This window comes from Phalacrocorax carbo, chromosome 2 (assembly GCF_963921805.1).
Source record: "Phalacrocorax carbo chromosome 2, bPhaCar2.1, whole genome shotgun sequence".
Classification (NCBI taxonomy): domain Eukaryota; kingdom Metazoa; phylum Chordata; class Aves; order Suliformes; family Phalacrocoracidae; genus Phalacrocorax; species Phalacrocorax carbo.
The window spans coordinates 115324725-115346179 of NC_087514.1; the positions used below are offsets into that span (position 1 = coordinate 115324725).

Below are 21455 nucleotides of genomic sequence, written 5' to 3' on the forward strand. Positions count from 1 at the left end.
TGTCAGACTTCCATCCTGGTTTCCAGCATAAATGATTTCCAGCTTTCCCTCCTCACCAGGCAAGCAGGAGCATCACTGAGACTCTTGGTGCTCGAGTTGCTCCTGAAACTGTTTGCAGGGCATCCAGCTTCACAAGCCTGGCAGTCAAGCGCAGGAAAAAGGATTTCAGAGCTGCGGTATTCCTGCAGATCACCTGTAGCAGACGTGAAATTTATTCAGTACTGAAATATACCTGCCCAGCAAAGCCTGAGCGTTGCGTTTCGCACTGCTGACACTGATACTGTAGAAGGGGTATCTGGGAAGCACTGGGCGAGGGAGAACAGTGGTGATTTGGGAGCCTGCAGGGAGGGGGAAGATTTCAGGCTGAGTTTTCTGAACTAGCTAGCAAGGGAGGGGGAATGTAATGCAGTAATATTTAGCTATCTTGTAAGGCACATCAGCTAATGACTTTTAAAGTATTTCCATTAAAAAGAACCCACAGCCCTTAAATGTTACCCTTACTTATACATGAGGGAGCTGAACCAGAAGGAGATGATGGGACTCCCTGGAGATAAGCAAGCATATTTTCCAGTGTGAGAGGGAACAAGGAGCTCTGAAATGAAGCAGCATGGGAGAGGGGAGGTGGATCAAAGTGTTGAAAGTGGAACATTTGGACTTGCCATTTCCCGCATGGATGGCAGTGAGAAACGCATCGCAGCCAAGTGGCTCCGATGATGCCTCAGACCCTAACGTAGAAAAAGGGAGGGTGTGTAATTTCCCATGAGCAGCCAGGCCTTCTGACAGGGCAGAGGGAGCTGTACCCCATGTAGCATTTCAATAGACCCTTCCTGACTCCAACCCCAAGTGATGTTTTTCAAAACTGCATCCGAAAGCCCTCTTTAACGCACAGCTTGGGAAGTCCAACTAGCCGTAGAGCTGATGCCATCAAAAGAGAGTAATGCTCTCACACAACACGATGTAACACTTCAGTGCTCTCATCTCTGTCATTCTTTCATTTACCTTTATTTGTAAAACTTGTATAAAATGCCTTTTAAAATTGGTTGGGTGAAACGGGCAGGCTTTTCCGGTGTTGGCCACGTTTCTGTATAGGAATGACGTAGAAGTAGCGAGACGTGGATACACAGCAAAGCGACTGAGCCAGACTGCTGGGAAAAGCTGTCATCGCATCACTGACATCATGAAACTGTGTAGCGATGCGAGCTCACGTGCACTGCTGCCCATACGCCTTATTACAGAACTTCAGTACCGTGACTTATTAACCAGCCTCTTCACAGTGAGAAAAAAAAAAAAAAAATCAGGAAAATTTACAAAAGCCACACTTCAAAATTTGAAACACTTTTACAAAGGAGGAAGGACAAACCTAATACTGAAAACAGAAGCTGACAGCTTCATCTATTGCTGCAGTATTACTTTGACACTGACCACTTCCAGACTCCAACCTTGCACGAAGCAAATCTATTTCTAGAACAACAAAGAACAGAAGTTTCATGGCACCTACTGCTTTGAAGAAAATGTGATGCAGGTGTTTGAGTAAACCAAAAAGGCCTGTAGTAGCGTTTAGGGCTACAGAGTGGTAAGAGTCAACTGGCTGTTAGATGATGGGCTAGTAGGCATGGGATTTTGCAGCAAAGCAGGGTGACTGGCACAGCCTCCTGGTTTCGAGGACACATTATGTACATACACTTAGATTATAAGACATTACTACTGGGGGAGGAGGAAAAGCACTTTGCTTATGTAGAAGTCACTGGAGGAAGGCAGGGCGCTCTCCTGTAAAGAAAAAACCAGTTTGAAGTTGTGCCTTTCATAAAGGACTGGCCCTTTCACATACCCGAGTCAGCAAAGTGAGCCAGATTCTCCTGTGGTGTAGCTCAAATGATCTCTGCCCAATTTACTCCAAAGACAGCTTTTGACTGCAGTCTTTGACTCGCCCTCAGCCATGTGTGGCTTTCTTACAGCTTCTGGCAAAGGAACCAAAACCTGGAGCACGTGGGTACATGACTGCAAATGGTTCCTGTCAGGCTGCTGCAACACCATGTCTACTCGGCACAGCTCTGAAACAAAGTTGGGCAGGCGAAATTACAAGTGATCAAACTGGACAGCATGAAGGGGGGAGGGAGAGGAAAAGGGCTTTTATTTCAGCATACAGAGGCTGAAAGCCTTTCAGCTCGTAAACAATACTGACAATACAAAATTAAGGCTGCTGCGAGCAGTTCTTAGTCCCTGCCTTGAAAATAACCAAATTTAGTAAATTTATGCTTGTTGAGCGCATTTGCTTTTTTGAAGCAGTCAGCCAGCCAGCCACTGCAAATGCACCTGCAATACTATCTGAAAGGCAGCTGCTTTCATGGGATTATTCGAAAAACTTCATACCTCTTAGCCAACTGAGAGCTTTTCCTCACAGATTTCCCTATGGATCAGAAAACGCGTTCACAGGACTTTGCTGTAATGGCTAGTAATGTCCTGGGCGTAAAATAAGGTGGGAGGGTTATTCCATCTGTTTCATTGAAGAACAGGATAAGCAGGGAGGGAGCAATACCAGGGCTCAGGTCCATCCAAACGTGGTGTGGAGGAAACCTTGGCTCCATCTGTTTGTCTTATCCAATGCTGGGCCTGTTACCCGTGAGCCAAGGCAGAAGGGGAAGAAACAGCTGAAGCTCCGTCTGAAGCTCTCACTTGTTCCTGTCCAGCCTCTCCTACCATAGCTGCTTCCCGGGAGTTCAGAGGAACCCTGGTAAAATGTCATCTACTAAAACAAAACCCTTTGTCAGAATACTTCAGGTGCAAAACTTAATTTGCTTTGATAATTCCCCAATACTCTGGATTCAGAAAATGTAGTTTATGTAAGAAGCCACCCTGCAACATCTAAGCTATTTCTCACATGAGGAGCCATGCCTTACAGTAAGGTGCTTTCTCTTCTTGATTCTGGATATAGCACTGGCAGTTAAAACAGAGGTAAGGTTGCTTCAGAGTGGTGCAGCACTTCTGTTGGAACACAGGAATAGGGCACTTGTGAGTCTTCTTTCCCCACCCCCCCATTTACATCTTGTTTCTTTTATGAGCTCTGCAAGCTCAGGCTTGCTGTAGCGTGGAGGTACTGCTCAAAAAGTGACTTGACCCTCTGTAGGCTCAGGTGACCCGGAGAAGAATTGGGTGTTGCCTACTGGGTGAATCACATCGCTGTGTTCCTGAATTTATTTAAAACACATAAGTAATGAAATCACAGTTCTGCCCAATCCTTCTTCTAAAACACTGCAATGTTGAACTTCCTAGACATGCTATGCTTGCCCTCAAAGGAGGGAGACCCTTCCCAGAATTCAGCTTCCTGAAACATGTACTATATGGATACAGATGTGGAACAGTGTAACTGTTTGAGGGGATAAAGGGAATAACTTTGCTACCTGCTTACAGTTATTAAAACAGCAATACCTATCTTTTTTCTTTTTTTAAATGCTAAATCTCCCAGTAAAAAAACCCAAAACTTTTTATAGCATTACAGAGCTTTGATATTATGGCACAAAGACCTGCTTCTGTGCACTGTGTTCTTAGACTTTCTTTTTTTTCATTGCAGCGATGACCAAATGCGAAAGACTAGTACAGACAGCGATGTAGCATAATCTACAGCAGTTCTGTTGCTATGAACCGTGAAAGCTATGAACAAAGACAGGGCAAACACAAGTGAACTAAGGGGGAAATTTCTCCTCTTTCTCCTTTCCTCCACCTCTAAACCTGGATGGAAAAGGCAGTATCTTACAAAAGACAGTGTCAAGCACTATACCTAGCATATAAAACAGAGCAGATGATTGGACAGGTCACGGCAAAGGAATTCCTAAGCCAAATTTTTAAAAATGCACAAACCTTTTGAAAAACAATCAGTATACAATCACAATGCAAAAGGAACATACAGGGACTTTTCCTGAATTCCACATGTTCTGGCCACCTTTCCCTCCCACCCTGCCCCTCCTAAGTCCATTTTTGAGAGCTCTGGGAAGTCCAGTTCTACGTTCTCAGTTGCACCAGGTAAGTGAATGGTGGGCTAATGCTGCTAATTTATGAGATCCTGGAGCTCCTCATCAGTCAGCTCATTGACTTCCATGATCTTTTCCAAGTGCTCCATATACCGGGCGTGGTCTTGCAAAAAGTGCGGTACCCTCATGTTCTCAATGACAGCTAATCCTTTCAGGCGGTCCACGTCCTCATAGGAGATCTGCAATGAAGGATATGGGTTAATTTCACACTATAGCCCTGTTACTTCTCTGCTGCAGCTCTAAATTCTTTCTTGTAGGTGAGAAAAGATTTCAGAGCAGAGGGATTTAAAAGCTTGTGAGAATCCTTTGAAAACATGATTAACTGCGTGTCTCAGTGGAAGATGCAAAAAAATGTAATTCTAGCAAATGCCTCTGTATTTCCTGATTCTGCTTTTGATTCAATCGGTGAACAGATTCATAGGAACCTGAATGAGAATGACCTACAGCAGTTGCAGGAATAGAGAGGGAAAGGATGGAGCACATGTGAGTCTTGGAGTCTCTTCTTAAAGAGGTGGGAAGATAGACATGAGGACGGGGAAAACACTTTGCCTGAGACTGAGGAGCTATGAAGGGAGTGCAGGACAGGCATGGCACAGGAAGCAGGCAGGCTCCGGCTTTGGGAAAGGCATGGTGCTGGTTGACCTGAACTCTGATGTTTTCATTTTCACTAGCAAATGTACTTATGCAAAGCTAAATTAAAATGCACCTCTAGTAACTAAGTACAGCATGTGCAACCCTTAAACATCCAAACTTTTTTCCCCTGGTTCAACAGCAGGGCAGAGATTGGGTTTGCCTCTCGGCATCAGAGCTTGGCACTGGGTATAGGTGTGACACTCTCAAACTTTTTCCAGCTATTACAGAGCCTACTACTTCTTTTCTAATGAAAGCTAAGATTTTTCTCCATAGTCTTATGATTCTACGAGCTAGCACTTCAAGTCCTGAGCAAATAGTAGCTCAAGGTGCTGTGAATGATGGGCCAGAAAGGCTGAATGCTTCGGCTGTGCAATAGCTCCACAAGCTGTCCTGCAAGCACAGAACAGGGCTCCTTGGGCAGCTATCCAGTGTGATGAAATTTCTGTCGTTGCCGCTTTGTCTACAAGCTGCGTGTTCTGGGCACCCTACAGAAAGAAGCATATGTACTGGCAAAAACCACAAGCCTGGCTGTGCTTGCTAACTGGCACATCCTACCTCCTCACAGCAGGTTTGTGCCAGGTGGCTTGAGAGTGGAGCCTTCTCTGTCCAACCTTTTTACCCTGTATTTCTTCTAAGGAGCTGAGCACTGTGCGGTCAGGGCTCCTTGGAAACAGCCTGCCCTCTTAGCAGGTGATGATTCCTATTAGAAAAGATTCAAGTGAGCATGGATGCCACCAATGTGTAAGGGACATGGAAGGACTGATTGGAAAGATAGAAGGGTCTAATCCAGATTGCTAAACCTGGTCCATAAAGGCAGTCAGACATGGGATGCATATCTTGGTGATGATAATGGGAACGAAGTCCGCAAAGAGAATGAATATGCATTTGAGTACACATGCATGCTTTTCTGCTGTAATGACCAGATGCATTCTGATTAAAAAAACATGAACATGCACCCATGCCCAGGCTTACTCAAGTCACTAAGATACTGGTGTTTGAAGATGGTGTGGCATTACACCTGATAAACTTATTCAGAAGTAGATCCAGAGGAGCTATACAAAATCATACCATCTCCTTGCAGTCTGGAGACACAGCACCAAATGAGATTGAATACTGGCCTTCTCTCCTGTCCCAGCTTGAAATTCTACTTCCTTTCCTCCCAAACAAAGGAAGTAAAAAGATCCCTTTCCCCCTCATATTTTTATTCAGGGGTTTCTGTTACTGCTGCAACCAAGGAACAAGTATCTGTCATCCAAGGTATGGTTTGAATGGGATGCATTTCCCCATTTCTTGCAATTGCTAAAAAATGATGAAAGTTGATATCCTGAGGAGACCAAAACCAATCTCATCCTACCCTGGCAACAGGTTTTCTTCATTACCACATGTAATTAAAATTATTGTACTAGGTAAAAAAGACTGAGGGTAAAATGGGCTTATTTAGGCTCTTTGTAATGTGTTCACATTCTTGGGAAACACAACAGTAGGTGACATTTTGCCGCTTTTGCTTCTTAAAACTATGGTAGGTATGCTATACTGAAGTGCACCCAATATCTGCATTCTGTGTCTCTTCTTTAATATTACTTGCATGCAATTGCCACATGAATTTTTTGCAGTGCTTTCCATATTCGATTCTTTACTGCAAAGTTTTAAAACTGCTCCTTCCAAAAGCATCTTTTCGCAGGCTTCAGGCTCTTTCCTTGGTCACTTCCAGGTGTGCTGAACAGCTTTCACAGGTGCACAAGCAGCGTTCCAGTTCCACACATTGCTCTCTTATACACTGTAAGTAATGTCAGAAGCATCAGGAAGGCACGGCTGCCTCCATCAGCAGATCTCTAGCACTCATATGAGAACAGAAGACACAGAAACTTCAGCATGGCTCTATCTTAAATACATTCACATGAGAAAGCAGTGCTCTGGTTTTATTACTGTGTTAACTACATACTAAAGCACAGAAGCAATTTGTTGTCAGGAGTATAGTTACTGCTTTTGTTTCCTTTTATGTTCATACCTTTATTGTATATTCAATAAAAACGTGCCTAAGGTAGGCATGCTGAGAAAGATGAGCTCACTTATTACAATACAAGAACACTGAGAATCTTCAAAAGGCAATGAAAATTTTCCCACTAAGCACTGGGCTTCCCTATGTTTAAATCCTGTACTTTTCCTTCTGACCTGGAAGACACACCAGCTGAGCTCAATACTCCCTTTGGAACAACCTGATCCTCTTATTCCACCCTAAACAAACAAAGAAATCACTTTTTAGAGGGTGATAAACTCATAATAACCACAGGGTTGATGTCAGTGCGAGATTAATATTCCTCAATGATCAGGGAACATATTTTTCCTGAGAGTATGTGGAGATACTGGAGCAGGCCCAGTGAAGGGCCACTAAGATGATTAAGGCACTGGAGCATCTGACATATGAGGAAAGGCTGAGAGAGCTGAGTCTGTTCAGTCTGGAGAAGAGAAGGCTCAGGGGGATCTTACCAGTGTGTATAGATATCTGATGGGAAGGAATGATGAGGGATTCAGACTCTTCTCAGCAGTGCCCAGCGGCAGGGCAAGAGGCAATGGGCACCGGTTAAAATGCACAGAACTTCATCTAAACACAAAGTGCTTTTTTTACTGTGAGGGTGGTACAACACTGGCACAGGCTGCCCAGAGAGGGTGTGGCGTCTCCACCAGTGGAGATACTCAAAGCCCAACTGGACGTGGTCCTGGGCAACCTACTCAAGCTGACCCTGCTTAAGCATGGGGGGTTGGAGTAGATGGTCTTGAGAGGTCCCTGTGGACCTCAACCGATCTGTGATGCTCAGAGCAGGCACTGCCCTTATACAGAAATTTCCAGTTTGATTGCAGAATGTGTGCAGCAAAACCATTCAGAATAGACTTTATGATCCCTTGATTTTAGAAGTTGTAAAGTCAAGTACTTATAAATCATCATACTGCTAGAATTAAATTGCTTGTAGACCCTTAATGTGGATGCCTAGCCACGTGGATTATATTTGAATCTCTAATTATATGAGGAATTACTTATAACATTTTTGAAGTGGCTTGACGATCCTACAGGCTCCTTGAAGACAGAAAGGGATAAAGCAGCGCAGGAGCAATATGTGTTCAGTAGTTTAGCAGGCAGAAGCTGTGTGGAGTTAAGTAGACTTAAAGCAAAAGGGAGTTTCAGAGACTAAAGTTGCAGAGACTTCTTTGACAGTGCAATTTTATTTTCAGAGCTTCCTAACTTGGTTCAGTTACCAAAATAGCTCTGCTCACCAATGCAGATGTCTCTGACACTAAAGGCAAAACGTCTTAAATGTGGACCAAAACCCTCTATCGTAATATGCTGCTTCCCTTTATCACCCACTGATTGCCAAGTAGGCAGAAATGTTGGTATACCAGCTCTAAATGCAAGCATAACAAAATCAGTTTAAATCCTGGTTTATGTGAGCATGAACCCTGCTTTATGAACTGTGGAAACTTAGCAGTCCAAGGATTTGGTTCAGGAAGTGTGACAAAGTTTCTGCACTTCTCAGTATGATTTTGAGAACAAACAAGCAATGACAGTTAGAATGGACATAAAATCTCTGAATGTAGAAATACCATGTATTCTGGGAAAAAAAAAAACCCTATTTTAAAAAAAACATCAGAGGTGCCATCAGTGAGAGAAAATTGGGATGAAAAACTCTTTGTGGTGGAAGGGCATGCTTTAGCATCAAATGGTTAATTTTGCTTCCTTCTAGAACTACCACCTTATCTAGTACCTGTCCCACTTGCCCAAGGCAGTCTGTCATACTGCAAGTCAGGCAGCATCCTGTAAAGGGAGGAAAGGAACGTCTGACAAATATGACCATAAAATCTTAATCTGATAAGCAAGGAATGAGGAAAAGCTGGTAAAAATTTTTAGGACCTCAAAATATTTGTAACTTGCGCTGTGTAATACAAGGTGCTATACAGAACACAGGTTTCTAGATCAATGTAAAACAGAGCACAGTGACTCACAGCTCTTTACAGGCAGGCTTGCTGAAATGATAAAGCTGTACCCTTTGATAAGGATGAGTCCACTCACCTTTCCCAGGGCTGTCAGAAGGTGGAAATCAATGGACTCCCTGTATCTCAGGATTCGGAGAATGCCATCCAAGTACACCTGATCCTTATTGAAGCAGCCTAAAAGGAATCAAGATACATCACACCCTATCAGGGTTTGTTCAAGGCATGTTCTCAGAAGCCGTTATGAGCAGAACAATTTTATTTTTAAAAACTCGATATTTATATCCCAGATTTTGAAAACCTTCCCAAAAACTAACTAGAAGGCTAAACCCACTAGCCAAAGAAACTGACCACAGAAGATGGTGTCTGTGAATATCCACAGCAACATTACATCTCTTGTAATAAACATGAAGTCAAACTTTTTCATTTGTTTGCATTTACGTTCTTGCTTCCAACAAAAAAAAAAAAAAATCCATTACTGATTCAATTTGAAAGTCTCATGGACGTGCATTTGCAGCCTTGTTTTCAACAGCATAAATCCTGCTGCCTCATTTCAGGAAGTGTGGAGTCCCATTTCTCCCTTTTGCAAAGGTTTTACTATGTGACATGATGGAGGAGCTTTGTGCATGTTCTGAAAACCTCCCTGAAGAACAGAAATAGAGAAGACAAATAGGGAGCCCACCTGGTTGTGATGTGTCAGTCCACCCTCTCTTGGCTCGTACGCAGTAATCCCACCTAGTATTGGGGTCCTTGACAAATTTCCCCACGTCCTGGAAAAGCTGACTGAAGGACATTTGGCTAGCCTGATACACTGTGTAGTAAAGCAGGGCAGCTCTCCAAAGGAAAGGGTCTTTGCGGAACAGGACACTGTGAATGCTCGCCAGCCCCTCTTCTGTAGGGTTGATTGGTTTTAACCCGTGTTTTCTACGTCCATTCCAGTTGCACCAAGGCTGGCTGTTGTTGTTAAAACCCCTAAAGTAATGAGTTCCTGAAAAAAAAAGGAATATGGGACTTACAACAGAAGCATCTAATGATTAAAAAATATATAAAATATGGAAGGAAGATGCTCATTTCAGAAATCTGAACTGGTAGGACTGGGTACTGGGAAAAGTGCCAACTTTAGCCTTGCCTACAACAGAGAATTTTGTCAGAGGTAGATACATGGTGCAATTATTCACCTGCTGACTGCAGGTGAGACTCCTTGAAATGCCTAAGGAACACAAATGTCAGCAGGACTTGAGTTCCCAAATCAGTAGAAAGGAATGTTCAAAAGTGTCTTATACGCTGAATGCTTTGAGCATAGGCTAGACCGAAGAAAGGAGAATCGAAGTAAGGGGGCAGAAACGTTGCCTCCTGAAGATGATTGAACAGCCCTACCGCAGCATTGGAATAGATTATGTCCCCTTACAATGTGTGTAACAGCGGTTCAAGGCAATTGCAAGGCTTATTCTTCACTTGAAACTCAGGCACTAGTCAAGTTTATCCACTTTTGATGTACTCAGTTAAAACAGATTCACTGAAAAGTTTGTAGAAATTTTCCACAGGGCTGGGCCAACCTTTTGTAATACAAAATCAAGGCAATCTTACACCAGTTTAGGGGTCGCTGGGTAAATTCTTTATACCTAAAGCTTGCCTGCATTTGCAAGCAGTGCAGCATAACAGGAGCAGATTTGTAAAGTGAAATGCCTGGTACTGAGGTTGAATGGTCATACTATTATTGTTGCTTTTTTTTTTTTTTTCTCCAGACTAGCTCTAAATTGCTCTCATGAGCAAAATGTCCCTGAGCAGTGACCGCACAGGAGGTATGCCCTGGAGCGAAGCCTCTGGGCTAGCAGCATCTGAAAGGATTATACTTTGCCTGCTCCAAGATTCCTTTGGGATATGAACCTCAGTGCAGTAAATGGGACTTGCTGGTGGACTCTATTCAAAACCTTGTTCCTGATCTGACCTAAAATGCTAATGAACATGAACCCTAGGAATCCTCAAGTGGATTATCTTCCTTTTACTGCATGCTACAGTGATAAATAGGTTTCTCCTTCCCTTTAGCACACGTTATTTAGACAGAAACATTCCCTCCTTCTGTATATGTACAGTGCCTGGCCCATCATTGCAAAATAAAAGAGAAAAGCATGCAAGTACTCCCCTTTGCCTGAAGAACTGATGCCATGCTCATACCAATTTCATGTCTCAGCATCCCTTCCAGCCAGTGCTCTCGCGCAGTGGAAATATTGATAGTGAGAGTGGGGCGGCCATTCACCACTGTCATTGAGGCTCGAGATAGCAGGTCCTCCGTGAGATGGACCACAATCTGAGGATGAGAGAGTTTGGGTAGCAAAGAGCTCTCTTCTTGCTCCTGTTCCTGCTTTTTCCTTTGGCCCTTCCATTACTTCATTTATCTTCGGTCCCTTGCCCCTCAGAACTCTTCCTTGCCACCACCTATGAGAGACACTTCTGACTCCGCTGAGCTATCCTAGTCACCTGTGCTGCTGACAAAGCCTCAGACTTCACTGGGACTCGGCACAACGGTTAAGATAGACATGAGACTGCAAAATTTAATATGGTCACACTGACCAGATTTTATTTTATTTTTTTTGGGGGGGGGGGCAGAATCATATGCAGAGTAAATTTTTTGAACGGTGTCTAATTACCTTGGTATTACTGAGAACTGAAAAATATTAGATAAGCACACAAAAATTGACTAGGTATCTATATACTTAACTGTCTGAAGCCTTTTTGGTTGCAATTCTAAAGCCACATGAATGAGAGGGGGAAGCACTGTGTACTTTGGATCCTGATACATGATGCAGACCTGAAATATTATTAAAATACTAAAATAATATTAAAATATTAAAATAAAATGTAATTCCTGTTTTCCCTTGGAAAATTGGTAATCAAAACAAAAACTGCCGGAGAAGGAGATTAATGCATATTGATATATTTTGTTATTTGAGTTTAAAAAGACTTTTTAAACAAGTGACTAGGAGGGAGAAGGGAAACTCTGTTTGTTGAAGACTAAGCACCTTTCCCTCTTCATGTAATGCCTAAAGAAATAGTACTGCTCGGAAAGGTACAAGGGAGAGTACCTACAAGAGAGATAATTTTTTTTTTTAATATCAAAGTTAACAAAATAGAACCTGGGGATCAAAGGCATTAACATGACACTTCCCTGTGTTCAAAACCCACCATCCAGCTTCAAGTTCAACAGCAAACAGTCCCACAAAACTCATATTTCAGAGACAGGTAAATCCCAAAGCATTTAGATTTAAAGCATGGATACCACTTAGCTTTATTAACCTCTCTTCAACTGGAGAATTTTCATAATATTTTAGATCATACTGAGCATGATGTATTAACCTTATTTTTGCAGAAAAAGTAAAGCATTTCATTAAGGACATGGGATGTTTGATGAGGGTGTAGGATCCTGCTTCCATGAAGACAAACCAAGACAAAAATGAATGCAAAGGGAGATAAAAGCAGAGTAAAGACCAAAAATATTTTTTTTTCTGTTTGCTCTAAACTGTAGTTTTATAACCTCATTCTTAGAAACAGGTAAGGCCTGGTACAAGTGCCAAATTATAGCCTCCCAAAAAGGTCTCAGGAGTTTAATGGTTTCTCCTAATAATATTATGTTTATTAATTAAACCTAGTTTCTGGGAAACTAATTTTTGTCTCTTGGTCTCCCATTCCAGACTCCTCTTGCTCACTGCCAGTGATCTCACCCATGTCTTGGACTGTGTCAGCTGGTGTTTTCATTTGGAATAATTCTCTTTTGATACATTGAATTTCATCTGACTCATCCAAGAAATTCTGTGTAACTCAACAAAATGGACTTTTTAAACCCTGAATATAGGAAATAAGTTTTTTGCACAGGGCTTAAAAAACTAGATGGTTAAAGTCAGGAGAAATCAGCACTCAAACCAACTCAACAAGCCAACCTCTTTCAGACATTTTTATTCACTTATGTCACTTTCATTTGTGTTGCTTCTTATAAATCAGTCTCTTGGGCTGCTGCTTATTTTTCTTGGCCTTTGCTTAACTCTTTCCTTTGGTGTAAATAATTTGATACCAGAGAACGGATGGCAGAACTGATGAATAAATGGAAACGTGCTAGTCAGTAGCTGAAAAAAAGGAGGGAAGGAAGGGTGTCGTTCTTGGGTACTCCCAAAAGAGGGGAATCAGGAAACAGGCAGGCTCAGAGAGATGGCTGAAGCATTCACAAGGAATTTTCATCATTTCAATTGTTCAAAAATTAGACTGGGCACAGCCATGAGAAAAATATAATGTAAGGCATATTCTTGTAGTTATGGAGGAAAGACCTCCTAAATGGTCTCTTGTGTCCATCCACGCATAATTTCTAAGATCTACATAAATATTTCTCTCCTGAACCACTGCATGACTTACCTCACCAAGACAGCCTTCTTTCACCATATATTTCCTGACATGATTCCAGATGCGACTTTTGGTCAGCAAGCTGCCTCCAGTGGCCTGTTCAAATTTTTCATAGCTTCCGTATTTCTGCAGTGTCCGCTCCATAATGTTAATGGACTAAAAAATTCAAAAGCACAGCAAATATGAATGCAGTAAGACCCCCGAGTCAGACTGGCATGTATGTCCTTTCTCTCCCTCTCAATCGCTCCCTTCTTTAAAAAAATCTTTCTTCTTTCTTTAACTCATTGGGAGTCACTATCAAACCGTAGTCATTAGATATAGGCTGACACACTCTATAATCAAGTTATATCATCTTCAGACATACATTCATGCCAAAGTATTGAAAAAAGATTCTGATCAACTCATCTTGGACCCACATACATCAGCATGACAGAGATGATTATCAGTCTAGTGCAATAATACCCTATTTCCCTTTAGTTTTGGGAAAGTTGTGCAACTGCCTTGTAAATCAGACCTACCAGGTCACAAGGACATTTGCATTTCAAGTTGTCAGCATGTTTCTTTTTATGGTTTTTCCAAAGAATTTTACAAAGATCAACTATTACTGTAATCTTGCTTCATTTCTTGGTATTTTCTAATTGAGGAAAGCTGATCCACGATTAAGCAGATGTATAACTATAATTTCAATGATAATATTTCTATAAAAATGTCTCCTTACAATGAAATCCTCTGTACCATGGGTGTGTTTCAGAAAGGAGGAGAGAGAACAGGAACTATATTCACAGAACATTCATTTAAACTTTTCATTTAAACCACCGTATCTCTTTATAACCCCACCAAAATGAAGGAGGAATGTTCCATTAGGCAAATAAAGTGGTACCAACTTCAGTCCTCTTACATATTGCTGCTGGAAGAAGTAATTTTTGAGTGGAAAGCAGAGCATCAGGCCTGTAACATAATCTGGACTCGGCATGTGGAAGATGTTAGTGGTGGGGTGTGAAATGCTCATCCCCAGTAATCTACTTCCCAAAATGTCATTTCACAACCTTAAAAGAAAATGTGGTATAGAATAACTTGTGCCCATCAATAGCCCAGCTACAGGGAACGGCTTTTTTTCCACAGATATGATAACACAAGCTCCCAAGAATCATAGAATCATAAAGGTTGGAAAAGACCTCTAGGATCATCAAGTCCAGCCATCAACCCAACACCACCGTGCCTCCTAAACCTTGCCCTGAAGTGCCACGCCTAACATTTTTTGAACACCTCCAGGGATGGTGACTCCACCACCTCTCTGGGCAGCCTGTTCCAATGCCTGACCACTCTTTCAGTGAAGACATTTTTCCTAATATCCAATCTAAACCTCCCCTGATGCAACCTGGGGCCATTTCCTCTCATTCTATCATAATTAACCTGGGAGAAGAGACCAACACCCACATAGCTACAACCTCCTTTCAGGTAGTTGTAGAGAGCGATAAGGTCTCCCCTCAGCCTCCTTTTCTCTAAACAACCCTGTTCCCTCAACCTCTCCTCACAGAGGAAAAAATATTACTGATATTACCTTAAAAAAATCAATGTTCTTGCTAAGAAAATACCACTAATGATGAAGGTAGACATCTTGCAGACTTCTTTTTACGACATACTCTTAGATCCATGCATGAAGCTGATAACATGCTTGTTGTTTCCAGCTATGTAATTCTGACAATGTCAAATTGACTTATTGTCCACAAAAACAGGCTTAATTTTGTATCTGTCAAAAGTACTAACAATCCTATTCTAATATTTTTCAAGCTGAAACTAAGCAACCCTGAGTAATTGCTACTGAAATCCATAAATGCTAGCTAGATGTATTCTTAAAGTCCTGCAGCTCTTTGATGAAATATCAACTACCTGAATGCCAAAGAAATACTGCACCTAATGTTTAGTATTTCTTTGTCTGCCTCTAATAGTTGTTATTGAATTTGAAGGGCCTCCTGGTCAGATCTGAAGTTCTTTTTCAAGAATGAAGAAAGTATCATAATCTACTACCTTAGCACAGAGGGGAAAAAAAAGGGTTAGTTTAAAGAAGGCTGTCATTTTGGGAGGTTATGCAATCTGGGAGCAAAGGATCTTGCTCCGTGATCTCTATTCCCACTATACCTGAGCGTCCACAGGAAGTTTTTATTTACATGGCAGCAGAGGGCATATGCTGGAGAGCATTAATAGCGAATCAGAAAGTGAGGCATAAACAGAAATCTGTTGCAAATGTCACCCCTTGGTTATTCCAAGAGCTACACCACCGGTTCTTCAGGGACAGCCCAGCAGCAACCCAATACGTTACTCTCAGAACCTGGCCAAAAAGTCAGCACATGCGGCCTCACGAGATTGACTCCGGCAGACACAGGCTCACCATAAAGCTGCCCAGCATTGTTACGTGAACCCTGTCTCCTCTCATTGCCCCCCATGTGGCCAGAACTCCCTAGGCACCATGCAGTAGTTTCAGGCTTGACAGGGACTTGCACTAGACCCACTAGGGGCCTGGTGACTCTTGGCTGGTTCCCAGGATCTGGCCCATTTGAGCAGCTGTGCCCCTGCACTTGCTGAAGCTAGAATGAGTAAGAAGTGGATGTTATAAAGGCAGGCACTAATGAGGAACACCTTATCTTTTGTTTCTAAAGTTTGCTTTATAAGATCAGGCGTCAGGATGTCTGAAAAGAGGTATCATAAAAAGAGGAATGCCATGCCACTACCTGAGCCACCGCAAACGATTTGGCTTTGCCTCTCCCTGTTACAACACTGCAAGAAGCACATGCAGTGGCACAGCTCGACGTTGTGTGTTACGCAGCCCGACTTGGCACCAAAACGGGTAACTCCCAGGAGGATCAACAGGCACCTTGCAGACCTTTGGCTCGATTGCAGAAAAAAATAAATCTTACTGTTTCTAAAGACAAGAGGCGATGGGACTGCTGATGTGAAAACTGCAACATCCTTCTGCAACTTCAAAACAAATCATGTTTTTCAAGATGAATGTATTAAAAATCAAGGGTATACCCCATGTGGTGCAAATTGGGTAGTTCTAGCATCATTTTGCGTAGCCACTACTGTAGGTATTTGACAGAGGTTCAGTACTGTTATTTTTACTCTTACTCCCATCAACTTATTGCACAGAAATATGAGTAAGGGCAACTACACATCTGTACTGGTGACCTACGAGGTAAATAGGATTTTGGTTCCCAGTAACTTCCCTGTACATTAGGTCTTGTACAGATGCATAGGTGCGGCAGGGCCTAAAAGATTATAAAAAGAGATTAGACAGGTCTTTCTATGTCCGTAACTAATAATTTTTTCTTGTGAACAGTCAAGTCTTAATATCACTTGTCATTTAAAAATGAAGCAAGGCTAGTGTCTAAGTATTAAAAGAAGGAATACAGGAGTCCCTCATGCAGGGCCTAATGTTTCTGCAGAGTAATGACAATGGCTTCTAGCAAAATTTAGCATCAAGGGCTAGATGTAAAGAACAAATCAGAACAAAATCTAGTTCTTGTTTAATAGCTTGTATATTTTCCAAAAGGATTTTCTCCTTTTTTTTTAATTACATGTGGATTTTTAATTTCTAAAAACATTGGCTGCTTTATAAGTTTTTCAGTGTCTGCAAATGCTGAGGCATCTTCCTGCTTTACACAAAATCCTTGGTTAAAGAAGCAACCCAAAAATGCCTGCCCCATATCCCAGGAAGTTTATTCTCAGCCGGCAACCTGAGTAATTAATGACAATAGTTCTGCAGTTTCCTTTGCAAGGTGCCAGATCCTTAAGATATTAATGTTACTTGCTAGTTGTTTGGTGTAGCTGGTTTCTCTAAGCAATTAGTTAACTTCATTTGCTCACGCTGAAAGAACTCTCTGAATTAATCTTTGGGCATGAAATTTGTCTTCATGACTTGTTGATATTACATTTCAATGAAGTCATTAGATTAAGCACACTAAATACCCACTTAAATTCTATGATACTTAAGTTCCTTTGAATGTGCACCAGTGATTTACATAGGTTTGTTATTCCAGGGTACTCTCCTGCCTTAGTCAGAGTGCAGGTATCTTCTAAACCACCTCATCACAACAAACAGTGAGAAAATGAGCACTGAACATGCCAAAAACTTCCTGCTTGGCCATCCATCACAGCAAACTCGCTTTCGGTGGGATGCCGAAGGCTGCCTCCTCTACCTTATGTGGCACACTGAGTAGCCTACATCCTGATGATTCAGCCACCTCCAAGTAGATGTGGCAAGTTTGAATCCATGCATATTGAGAAAGTCATTAAGCTCACACACACACACACACACACACACACACACACACTGCCACCAGCGCACAAATCTCTGGGGAGCAGCAGATCTCCCCAGCACCGAAATAGGCCCCATCCCCAGTGATGCTGCTGGTTTTGGCAATTCTGGCCACAACTGCCCCAGCCTATGGCGGTTCCTGCGGGGAAAAGGTTTGGGATATTTTTGGATCCTAGGCACTGAATACAACCCTGAATACAACACAGAGCCCTTCACTGGGGGTTTGCACCTGTCTCTGAGGTGAGATGACTCAAAGTCAGGCATTGCAAGAACTTGCTGGGAAAGGGGAAAATCCAGACCAGCATGCCAGCTCTTGCCTATTCCAACATCCAACTGTGAACTTGTTTTCCAGCCTCTGGGCCAGCAGAAAGCAGGTACTGATATTGCCATGGTTCCTAAGGCCAAGCTGTAAACTCTTCAGCAACAGGTAACAAAATGGAAGAAAAGAAGGACAACGTGGCTGTACCAGGTTACTGGTTAGGAGTAGTAAGTCCTGTTCTTTTCATTATTACCTAAAAGGTCTGCTTTAATCCCTCTGATTGCTACCAAGGAGCGCCAAAAGCAGCAAAGGTCCCAAGACAAGTCCCCTTGCACAGCAAACTCTGCTGATGCTCAATAAAGTCATGACACAGAAGCACTAACAAGCGCAAGACAAGGCTCTGTTTAATTGACAGGTTTAGGTTTTGGTGGTTGTGGTGGATTTTTAAAACAAATTATTTACCAAGTAGGTGTCTGAATCCCAAGTCACCCATGTGTAGCAACACAGCTTAGTTACTTGAGAGTTACCCGTTACCTGTACTGATAAGACATGTTCATGAATTGTTTGAGGCAAAGACATTAGAAAATGGGTTCAGTGACCTCGGAGTCAGCCCCTTGCGTTCAGTCAGCTCATCCTCCATTCAGAAGCAGCTCTGCTACTAAAGGGTTGCAGTGTCTGCTGAGATTTACAAGACACGCAAGGCTTGCAAGCCTTTCCCCCCTGCATAGCTTATTTGCTGAGGGGAAAAACTTCTGAGCTGCATCCTTAGGTGACACTAAGCTGTACCAGATGGAACTTGTTAGTCTAATCAGCAGCCATAAAATGGTAGCTGCCCTCTTTCTTGAGGTCAAGTGGAAAGGAGGGAGAGAGGTAAGAGTGGGGTTTTGAGGCTAGTCTGTTTAAGGCTGTAGTATTTTGAGTTTTATTTGGTGCTTATAGTAGCTTTTCTTTTGTGTGCTTGCTCTTTGCATTATAAAGAGTGTGTTTAGTGATTTAGAACTGGTAGAAATATCTTTAATTAAAAACTTCTCAAATATTTTGCAAGGAATTAAATATTAATACTAATGTGATGAGACTGTGTCCTGGAATAAACCTGTGCTTCTACTGTCGTATCATCAGAAGTGATCTACAGTCTCCCCTAGTGGAAGAGATAAGTTTGTGCAGGACCCTGGAAACTTACTTATGCTACTTGGATAGCCTGATATGCTTTGTGTTACATATTAACATACTTTATCTATAAATCTTAGTTTAGGAGGGAGTGTGTTACCTGTGGAGGATGAGGTGTTTTACAATTAAGTGCTTTTACAGCCCATGACACGTTATTGAATTTTCAACGTGCTTACGCTGTGAGATCACCTGGGCACTGGCAAGGGTTACTCTGTGTTGAATATCTTGTTTAGCCTGCCAGCTCCACCTAGCTATTTTTCCAATATTTGATAAATTTGCTAATTGCAGGTTACATGTATTAATGACTTAAATGGTGTGTAGTACAAACATGATGTGGCACAACTGATTTATTTATTTATTAACTCAAAACTGCTATACAAGGGGAAAAAAGTATGTACAACTCTTTCACGGGGGGATTAGTCACTCCACAAAATGATGGTATTTTCAAAAATATATATGTATATAAAAATAGATTTCCTGTCTCCATGTACAATTCAAAGAAATAGGTGTTAACACACGGGTTACCTGAAGTTGCAACTTCCTTGCTGATTTTGGTTCAGCAAATTGCAACTGTTAAGTCATCTGCTCTGCAACCACTGGGCACGATTGCTTCTACCTAAGTATTGCCACCTCTAGCATCTGTGCAAAAATAACAAACACTTTAAGCGTTAAGAAAACTTAACAATGAACAAGTAGTTTGAGCCAGGAGGAGTGCTAATAAGAAAACTTTCGTAGCACTTAGAGCACACAGTTGCTGAGTTGACCCTGAAACACAGCAATAAGAAAATTTAATTTCTGTAATACTAGGTAAGTCAATCAATGTGAAAAGCTCCAAGTCTGTATATTATTTTTTATTCTCAAGTTCTCTTCCCTAAAAGCACATAGTATGACTCATGAAAGAACCTTATTATGAAGAAAACAAGATAAAGTAGAAAGAGAGAAACAAAAAACAGAGCGAAGTCTGAGAAGAGAGACATTAAAAATATTATTTTCAAATGTATTAATTCAAAATGTTTATGTCTGTGAAAAGTCAACATATAAAAATGTTGGGCTGTTCCCAAAGATTAAAATCTTTGATCTGACTAGAGGTCTGGGGGTGCGGTGACTACTCACAAGCCTGTGTGTTCTCCATTGCAGCATTGCTGTGTTAATGGCAAATACATGGTGCTTTTTTTTTTTTTTTAAAGGCAAAGCAAAGGCAGGGGGTGATTTGTCTTCTAGATATGTTGCAGTAAGGCTATATTAACCAATTCCACGGACATGCACAAAAGCAGAAAGAGCACTAAGAAAAAACAATCTGTTTTAATGTCCTAGCAGGCTATGCACAGCTGTGGATAAAAATATTTTTGAAATTACTAAAAATCTTCTGAAATGTCAGGTTTTCAGCTCGTTTAACTGAAGCATCCTAAAATCCCCTCTATAAAATTGGTAAGTTCTGTCAGTAAAAAGCTGCTTTTACAGAGATATTAGTCATAGAAAGGCAAGTGTAAGCTGCTATAAGCACCTTTTGTAGAATAAAATAGGAATAATTCCATTTCTGTTCACATAAGGCAAAGCTCCCTAAAATAAGTACAGCAACAAATGAAAGCTAAAAATGTTTCAAAAAACAGAACTTAATTTATCCTTGTTGCAGGAAAAAGGATGACTACATGCCATTGTGTCTTTACCGCAGACTTGAATCTTGGCACTGTGAGTACCTTTTTTGCAACTGCAGTAATCCCTCCTGAACTTAACATGTCCTGTAAGATACCTACGTGTTTCTTCTGACAAGTAAAATCTGTGTTAAAAAAAAAATGGCACTGAGGAAAAGCATGTGTTCTTACAATATTTGCTGATTAGAATTTTGATTAATGCTGCTCTTTCTGGATAGTAAATTTGCATGAAATGAAATTCAAATTTGCTTGCAGTTGAAAATTTCTAAAGCTAGTTGTAGACAAAAAAGAGAGAGTGCCACCTGCTGGGCTGGGAGCTGTGTTAAAGCTGGTGTTTTGGTTATTTATATGAAGTGCAGGATGTGGTTGTTCAGTATTTTTAGGAGCTGAACTTTGAAGAAATACTCCTCTTGCTAAAAATTTCTATAACTTAAACTAAATGTTATGAAATAATTTATACTCCTTGGTAAGTTCTAGAAATATTGTACTTCATTGACTAGTAAACCCTTCACTGCTTTTTATAAAGTTGTTATAAAACTTTTATTTTCCCATGCTTTGTAAGTAAAGTAAAAAAAGTAGAGTTACAAATTAGAATAAAATTAAGGAATCATCCATTATTAAAATATTCATTATTTAGGTGTGGGGCTTCTTTTTTTAATTAAAAGAAGGGTAAATCAATGACAGGTCTGCTCCATAAAATCATCATGCATAAAATAATTGTTAAGGCTCTACTACATCATGCTGAAGGGGATAATTTTCATTACATTCAGTTTGGCAAATTAGTTATTTTTGGTTTGCCGTACTCTATGATTAGTGTTGCTAACATTGCTATAAAACTCCAAGGGAAACTTGCTAAAAAGCTCTAGTCAAGGAGTGGTTTTATTTGGTGTCAGCATGATTTAGTTGGTTATTTAGAAGCAGGGAAGCTGATTTCAAGAACAGATCGGCCATTCTCTGTTCTCATAAAGAAAATAAATTCTTAACGAAAACACAGCTACTGCTACTGAGTTTTTAAAATGTACAGATTTTTG

General features: G+C 41.3%; 1 protein-coding gene across 1 annotated transcript in view; it reads right to left on the reverse strand.

The window, feature by feature from the left end:
- Positions 1 to 2103: 2103 nt before the first annotated feature.
- MATCAP2 (microtubule associated tyrosine carboxypeptidase 2) overlaps positions 2104 to 21455 on the reverse strand; it is a 28020-nt gene continuing 8668 nt past the window's right edge. Inside the window, exons 3-7 of the mRNA XM_064443941.1 lie at positions 13044 to 13187; positions 10818 to 10950; positions 9325 to 9630; positions 8722 to 8819; positions 2104 to 4204 (exon numbers count right to left, since the gene is read on the reverse strand). Of these exons, the coding sequence (XP_064300011.1) occupies positions 4043 to 4204; positions 8722 to 8819; positions 9325 to 9630; positions 10818 to 10950; positions 13044 to 13187 (843 nt within the window). The 3' untranslated portion in view covers positions 2104 to 4042. The remainder of the gene's footprint in view (positions 4205 to 8721; positions 8820 to 9324; positions 9631 to 10817; positions 10951 to 13043; positions 13188 to 21455) is intronic.